Raw genomic sequence first — 8,200 nt, 5'->3', positions numbered from 1 at the left:
TGTGCATAGCGCTGTTCCAAACACCTGTTCCCCTGTTCTGTATTTGCTTTCTAAAATATATGAGAGGGAAAACCACTAAGAAACACTATTTCCACCGGTATCTTTGAGAGACAAAATCATATTGTATTACCTTGTGTTTGTACTGCATGGTACTGCATTGTGCTGCTCAGTCACTGGTCCGTGCTCTAAAGATGCAGGGTACTGCTTTAGGATTTTAGGGGTTTTTTTGCCCATTGTAGGGCATCCTACAATTTCTGGAGTCTCTGGCTGCGCTTTGACAGTTGCAGTAGACTAGTTTTCCCATCCCTGGTCTGAATAACCGCCTGGTTTCTTATATTTGGTCTCTTGGGCATCATAAAAGCCCTTTCTATTATCCTTTCATTTGCCACTTCACTAAGTAAAAAATGAAAAATGCCACTTCACGAGCGAAAAATGAAAACACTTCATGGGGAAGAAAAGCGCGCTTGTAACGACGGGCAGGGCCGTCTCCTCCGCTCCCACAAGGGCAGGCTCTGCACCGCGCCGTGCCTTGGGCATGGACAGCCTGCCTGCCTCCCCCTGGCCCCACAAACACCACCGCCAGGGATTTCCTTTCTCAAGAGCTTCCTGTCCCTCCAGCTGGGAACAGTGGGGAAAGAAAACAGAGGCGTCTTTAGACGGCGGTGCCAGGAGGGCGTGTTAACTGCGTCGGGGAAAAGCTGGGGCCACAGCCTTGTGCTAGCTCTGGAGCGGTGCTCTTCACACCCTGAAAATGCTCCGGGTTTGCGTGGACCAAATGAACACCGCTACCTCGCTGTCGGGCCTCAGTGTGGGGAATTAAGTGCACTGCTTTTAACAGGGTTTGAGCCGAGGGAGGCTGATTCCTCCCGCTCCCCCCAGCGCCTCTTTCCCTCTACCATTTGCCGCGGGGCGCCGCGGCCTCGGCAGCCCAGCACCCATAGAGCACCCGGCCTCCAGGAGGCACAGACAGTCCGGAAACCGCCACCCCTTCCCCGCCTCCCCGGGCGGGCAGTGTCGCCAGCAATTGGGCAAGTCTAGTCACGTGGCAGACGCACGCCCCCCCCCTTCCTCCCTTCCTCTGCGGGCCGCTCTCGCGAGACTTGGTGGGTCTATGTGGGGGCTGCGGGCGGAAGTGCGGCCTTTTTGCGCGGCGGCTCGGCTCGGCGAGGATGAAGGTGAGGCGCTGGCGGGGATGGGCGGCCTTGCCCGGGCGTCCGCCCCACAGATGGCCCCGCGACTGCGTGCGGGGCCGCCGGCGGGGCGCGATGGCCCGGGGCGGCGGGGCCGGAGCGCCGCAGCGGGGCGGATGGCGGCGGATTGCCGGCGGCGCGACATGGCGGCTCGCTGCCTGGAGCCCGGGGCCCGGCCGCGCCTGCCCGGCAGGGAGGGGCTGGCGAGGCCTGTCGGGGCTCCGCGTCGGCCCCCGGCGGACCGCGGCCGCCGCGTTTCCGAGGCGGCGTGTGCCCCGCGGGGCCGGTGGGTCAGGCGCAGCGGCCCCAGGCAGGCTTGTCCCGCTGCAGGCCGCCGAGGGGCGGCCGGGCTGCAGCTCTGGTAGAGTCAGTTTGCCGCATAGCTGGAGCAGTCTGTCCGTCCGTCCTCAGTGAGGACAGACCTCCCCTGCCCCTTGAAGGTGCAGTGACCAGACCTCTCAGGTAAGTAGTCGTGTGAGCAGATACGGAGTTGTGTCTTGGAAGGATTAAAACAAAATCAGCATCTTAGTGGCAGTTTTCTATGAAAGCGTCCTGTGAGATGATTTAACTGAATTTCTGTTTTTTGCTTTTTTTTGTTAGCTGAACATCTCTTTCCCAGCCACTGGCTGCCAGAAACTCATTGAGGTGGACGATGAGCGCAAGTTGAGGACGTTCTATGAGAAGCGGATGGCCACAGAGGTCGCAGCTGATTCTCTTGGGGAGGAGTGGAAGGTAAGAGCTAGCAGAAGATCTGTGTCAGCTGAAATCAAGCAGCTTAAAAATCACAAAGTATCTCCGGAATAAGCTACTGTTACACTGGACTGCTTGTATGGTAAACTTGTTATTCTTTTGAAGTCTGTGCTGAATTTGGCTGTTAAGCTTGCCCATTTCCTGCTTTGATTCATTCATATATATATATTCATATATATATATATTTTTTTTTTAAGCTGCCTGTTTAAATTATCTTGCTGCTCTTCACAGTAGGTAGCTGCTTTTGATCTAGTTGTCTTAAGCATGCAAGATAAGACATTAAATTTGTACCATAATACTGTTGATTCTTCTGCTCTTGAACAGATTCAGAATTATTTCTATTGTACTTAAATTGCTGCTAGTGTATGAAAAAAGCACGTTAAGCTGGCTTCAGAATGGGTTTAGAGTAGTTGAGTCTTGATATGGATAATCCAACAGAACTTGAGTAAGTTGATCTTTCTGCTGCCATCCCCACAAAAAGCGGAATAAAACGTTTACTTTTTCTCTTTGTTTTTACCCAAGTATTCCAATACAAACCATAACATCAATTGGTAGTGTTGTGTGCATATTCTGAGTTTGTGATGCTAACAGGTTTTGGTCAGGCTTAGGGCTAAAGAATAGAAAAGCTAGGTAGTAATGGTTAAAATATAGCTTGCTATAGCTTAGACAACTTCTCATGTAATGGAGGATTGTATTCTTGAATATATACTTGAAGAGAAGTAGGATAAATGTAGATCCTGACTTGCAGGAGTACTTTTCACATGAGTGCTCAATAACCAATGCCACCCCATCAGTTGAGGAATTTTAAAGGAGAAGTGGCTCTGTGTCTGCACTAACAGTAATTTTTCCTGAGTCACTGTCACGGTGCCTGAGCAGTTGTTCTGAACAGTGTGTTATGATATCCATTACTGCTCCTTAAAGCAGTAGAGGTATGTCAACAACTAAGTGTATTTCTCTGCTTTCACAGGGCTATGTTGTCCGAATCAGCGGTGGTAATGACAAGCAAGGCTTCCCCATGAAGCAAGGTGTCCTGACTCATGGACGTGTCCGCCTTCTGCTCAGCAAGGGCCACTCCTGCTATCGCCCCCGAAGAACTGGAGAGCGAAAGCGCAAATCTGTTCGTGGTTGTATAGTTGATGCCAACCTGAGTGTTCTGAATTTGGTCATTGTGAAAAAAGGTAGGAATCTGGATGAAGCTGTTGCTAGGTAGACACCTGCATCTGGAAAGAGCTTGCTTGCTCATGGATGAGAAGTTCTGTAGAATGCATAATGCAGGCCCAGTTTCAGGGTGTAAATGCATTTTGGAATTCCTTCTGAGCATTAAATTCTTTAAAGTTTTGAAGCTAGGCTACTTCTGAATGGAAACGTTTTCATAACTGCCAGCAACGCGATTGTGTTAAATCAGGAAAGTGTAGTTAGGGATGGCAATCTTGGCAGGTGTATGCCAAAGATTATTCAGTGTTCTTATCAGTTTTTATGTATTTTAAGGTTAAAATTACAACTTGACAATTAAACAGAAGTGTGTTAGATGTAGGCTTAATTAACATAGCAAAACTTCTTCTCTCAAAGGTGAAAAGGATATTCCTGGACTGACGGACACAACTGTGCCTCGTCGTCTTGGTCCCAAAAGGGCCAGCAGAATCCGCAAGCTGTTCAATCTCTCTAAGGAAGATGATGTCCGCCAGTATGTTGTGAGGAAGCCTCTGAACAAAGAGGGTAAGAACTCAGATTTTACCACTCTTGTTTTTATATAATCGATCGGAGGGGGGAAAGGTGGCCAACCTACTGCAGTGAATGAATCTCACTGCCTGATAACTCTTCTGCTACTGCAGTTAACTGTCCTAAGTGTTTAAACCTTGTCAGTGTAGGTTGCACATAAGAAGTGGACACTCGCCTGTTTTCCCCCATTTCTCTCTCCTTTCTCTTTTCTTGTCTTTTGGCAAAATACATATTTTTTTAAATTTAGTGCAATCTCTGGTTATATTTACTGGTGCTCCAGAGGGTAGCTCTAAAATATTTTTTAGTAGAATTAGGTTGAGATAGAACATTTTTGAAACATCAGTGATTGTTTGGTGGGGAAGAGGGGAGCAAAATGTTGATAGGTGCTGTTGAGACTTTTTTCCCCCTGTTGCTTGTGACAGTCTGAAGTGTGCTTTTCTTGGGAGGTCACTTTTTTTGTTTTCCCCAGTTTTTTCTTGCAATCTGAGATTATAGTTCAGTGTTCTGTTCTGTTTGATCAGATGGTACAGGAAGGGTGAGAAGGATTTTAGAAGAAAGAATATGATAGTGGTTGGACAGTATGGAAAGTTCTTGGGTAAACAGCTGCTTGTTGATACTTTAGCTTTGGTGTCACGGGAGCTATACCGTTATTACAGGATGGAGTCTTGGTAGACACCATTTTATTGCGTATGACTACTAAAGTCACATAGGGTTGAACAGTGAAATTTTATAGATGTACATGTCTTTATTTTTTTGTTTGTTGATTATGGTCTGTGTAGCTTTGTTTTCTGGAGTTTTAAGTTTAGGAGTGTAAAAACTTTTAAAGCTGAAAATACAATAATTTGTTCTGAAAGCAAGATGGTGGCTTTCCATCTTCAGCTGTGTCTGGTCCAGGGGGAATGATTAAAAGAGGCCTGCTGGGAAGCAAGGAATTCTTCGCAAAACTGCATGGAGTTGGAAATGCATTGCTTCACGGCTATGCTGTTGATACATAGTCTTAACAGTGTTGACTTGTTTTGTTGATGTTAAACCTGACAGTAATTGTTTATTCTTTCTGTGAAACATGCTAAGAGGCTGAACTGTGTGTTTTAAGTTAGTACACTAATAGTATGTAAAATAGTATTACTGTTTACAGTAAATAAAACTTACTGTTTTAAGTTGGCTAGGAGATGCTTTAGGCTCTTTCAGAAGATGACCTGTTGCTTCTACTGGTCTGTAATTTTCTTTAGGCAAGAAACCCAGGACTAAGGCTCCTAAGATCCAGCGTCTAGTGACTCCTCGAGTTCTGCAACATAAGCGCAGACGTATTGCTCTGAAGAAACAGCGCACTCAGAAGAATAAGGAGGAAGCAGCAGAATATGCTAAGCTTTTGGCCAAGAGAATGAAGGTGCATGTTTGCTCATACTCAGCTATATGGAGTATACTACTCTAGGATCAAGGGATTTGGTGAACTTGACTGTGCATGTACAGCTGCACTGCACCTACCTAATTTCAAAACTGCATTCTGTCTGTATTACATATGACATTAAGGATGCCAGAATGCAAGTGTAAGCACTCCCAGTCAAAAGCATTTTTCCAAGAGTTACTATCCTCTCCTGACAGTTGTGGACCAGACTGATTTAACTAGTTTTCCATTTCTCTGAGGGCTGATTTTGAAGAAAATGACAAACCATTATGGCCTGTAAAGATAATCAGGCTTGCAGTAGCTATTTTAGCTTAACAGTCCTCTTGTATGGTGCTGGCCCAAACTCTCAGTGACTGTGGGGAAACAGGTTCCAGCAGTTGACCTGGATGGAAAATAGCTTGGTATGAAGCTATTCATGTGCATGAGTTTCTGAACTGGAGTGTAGAACAGCAGTATCTGCTTATGCAATAGTATTACGATATTCATCAGTGCTTTAATATTCCATGACTTCCAGGCTGGCGTTGCCTGAAAGCAGATAGACCTTTTGTATGTTCTGAACTCTGCAGTAGTATTTTTTTTTTTTTTTTTTTTACTCTATTTCTGGACACCCTTCAGTATTGTGTCAAGATACATGCGTCTGTGCAGGTTTGGATACCTGCAGAATTCTTTCCATGTGGAAAGAAAGGAAACTGGTTTTTCCTTTAATTACATAAAAATCCATTCTTTATGGTAGTTTCCTTGAAGTTGCATTTATGCAGTGTGTTTGTAGATCTTCTAAAGAAATGCTTGATCGTGTGCAACATCTCAATACTTATTTTGTGCCTTTCTTTTTTCCTCCAGGAGGCCAAGGAGAAACGCCAGGAGCAGATTGCTAAGAGACGCCGGCTTTCTTCATTGAGAGCTTCTACATCTAAATCTGAGTCAAGTCAGAAGTAAAGATGTACATGATAATAAAAATAAACCCTTTTTGTGGTTAACTTTCACTATGAGACTTTCCAGTGCATATTGTTACTGGTCATCTCTTAAAATAATCAGTCCTTTGGACAAACTGCATCCTACAGACTCAGCTAGAGCAGGAATCATTGGTCTTCATTCAGTTCTCTTTTGACAACATGTAATATATATTCATACATTTGGTGAAAACTTCCAAGTTATAATAGCCTTGCCCGTACATACTGATATTTGCAAGCAAGATCTACCTGTAAGAGCAAAATGCTATGTTGCAATTTATGGGTGTCTATAGGAACTAAACTTAGCTAATCTTCAGGAGTGGTGGGTAGAACTCATTTGGTTTTGTTCAGTGTTTTTTGTTGTAAGGACAAGGGCAGTGTCCCAAGATCAGGAAACACTTCACTTGCTTTTGATACTCGGCCTAAGATAGTAAAAACCTGCAGCCTTCATCTGATTCTGGGAAGAGTTAAGTGTATTTCAGCACTTTCCTCCTGTAATCAGAACTGAAGACTGACCAGGAGTAAGCTCGCCATTGAAAGGCTTGATGTTGGTATTTCGCGTAAGTGTAAAATCTTGCAGCCTTTATGTATTGTATTCTTAGACTGTACTTTGTGCAGATCTAGTACTTTGTAAGGTTGATAAGAATGCTGCTGTGATGTGTGAGTACGTGTTAGGTGTTTGATTTAGAATGAGTTACGGCTAAATGGGTTGTTTCATGGTGCCTTTGTAGTCATCATTCATCTCGGTTCTCACTTGGATAAATGTTTATATTTTCAGTATAAAAGCCTCAGTATATTAAGTTTTTATCACTGCTGTAGAAGTTATGAGTGCATAAGCATTTTCTTACTTTCTTGTGGGCATGGCAAAGCTACTTAAGTCAAGGTCTCACCTGACTTGCTTGAAACAATTTTTGAGTGCCTGGAATATGGAATCCAGAGTCCTACAGAATAAAAGGTGCACAACAAGAGACCTGCTGGCAATAGATTACAAGCCTAGAAAGGTTGAGTAGTGTTCTTGAACTTCTAGTTTGGGTTAGACTGAAAGGATACTGATCTGAGGTGAGGGTAGAATTTCCTACTTTGTGTATTCATGCTGCAGATGTCTCAGACCAAGGGAATTACTTTATAATAGAAAGCAGTTGCTCCAAATTGCCACTTAATTTGTCTCACAGCTTGAATGTTTGTGTAGAAGAACCGCATAGACCATGTTTGAATTATGAATGCGTTGAGGACATCAACTACATACCCCCCAAAAGGCAAAATAAATCATGATTTTGGTTAGCATTAATAGTTTAACCAGTTGTCCTAAGCATTCTTGTTTAGCTCATGTTAATTTATTAAGTGAATTTTTGAAAGGTTACTAACCATTGTACATGAGATGGACTAGGTACATCAGTATATTTTATGGAGACTGTTCAATACCAAAACTTTCTGTTACAGCTTAACTTTTACGCAGGAAGCTCCCTTTTCTCTTATGTAGTTAAAATAATTAGATAGGCCCTGTTTAGCCTAAACTTACCTAAAACAACACCATTAACATGCCTGTAACTCCACTGTGAGTGTCTGTTATCTCGCAAAAAATATTTTGTACCAAATCTTTAGCACAGTGAAATACTTGACAAGAAGCAACTTGTACCTATTTGCTACTGTCAAGGAAAAATGTTCTCATCTTGGAAGAATGAGGTCAAAAACCCACTGAACAGGGAATGCTGAGGACTTAATCCTCTGTAGAATTGAAATATATGTGGCTACTTTCTTACCTGTTCTAATCTACCATTGTGATTTCATGCCCCAGTTGCAGATACTTGAACATGATTAAAGGGCACTTACTCTGTGCAGGTTTGTGGAGTACTGAGTTCAGTGTGTCCTAAAAGAGACCCATGTTCTTAGGAGGCTGGCACTGTATAGCCTAAGGAGAAAAGACTTAATTTCCCCCATGCCAGAAAGGCGCTCAGTCTTCCAAACAGTGCTCATACCTACCCAAAGCAGTGAAACCAGTATCTCAATTACATTAATGAGTGAAAAAGTAAGCAGGATGGTGGTTACCCTTGCCAAACTGTCCATGAGGATGCATAGCCTTGTCTGAGCCAGGAAGTAATGTGCTGAACCTAATCCTCAATAACCAAAGAACCTTTCCTCCACTATTTTCTGCTATTTGTTTCTTTGGAGTTCTGCTGCTGCTTTCT

General features: G+C 43.9%; 1 protein-coding gene across 1 annotated transcript; it reads left to right on the top strand.

Moving 5' to 3' along the window:
• Positions 1–1,027: 1,027 nt before the first annotated feature.
• Positions 1,028–6,047, top strand: RPS6 (ribosomal protein S6). Its single transcript, XM_026097795.2, has 6 exons — positions 1,028–1,175; positions 1,791–1,922; positions 2,908–3,118; positions 3,510–3,656; positions 4,889–5,046; positions 5,905–6,047. Exons 1-6 carry the CDS (start codon positions 1,170–1,172, stop codon positions 5,998–6,000), a joined length of 750 nt encoding a protein of 249 aa, XP_025953580.1. The 5' UTR covers positions 1,028–1,169; the 3' UTR covers positions 6,001–6,047.
• Positions 6,048–8,200: the final 2,153 nt, after the last annotated feature.

This window comes from Dromaius novaehollandiae, chromosome Z, assembly GCF_036370855.1.
Source record: "Dromaius novaehollandiae isolate bDroNov1 chromosome Z, bDroNov1.hap1, whole genome shotgun sequence".
NCBI lineage: Eukaryota > Metazoa > Chordata > Aves > Casuariiformes > Dromaiidae > Dromaius > Dromaius novaehollandiae.
This window is presented reverse-complemented; position numbering and strand designations above follow the sequence as displayed.

Coding starts and splice junctions, on each gene's coding strand:
- RPS6 (XM_026097795.2), top strand. Junction 1,923..2,907: donor CTCTTGGGGAGGAGTGGAAG/GTAAGAGCTAGC, acceptor CTGCTTTCACAG/GGCTATGTTGTCCGAATCAG. Junction 5,047..5,904: donor TTTTGGCCAAGAGAATGAAG/GTGCATGTTTGC, acceptor TTTTTCCTCCAG/GAGGCCAAGGAGAAACGCCA.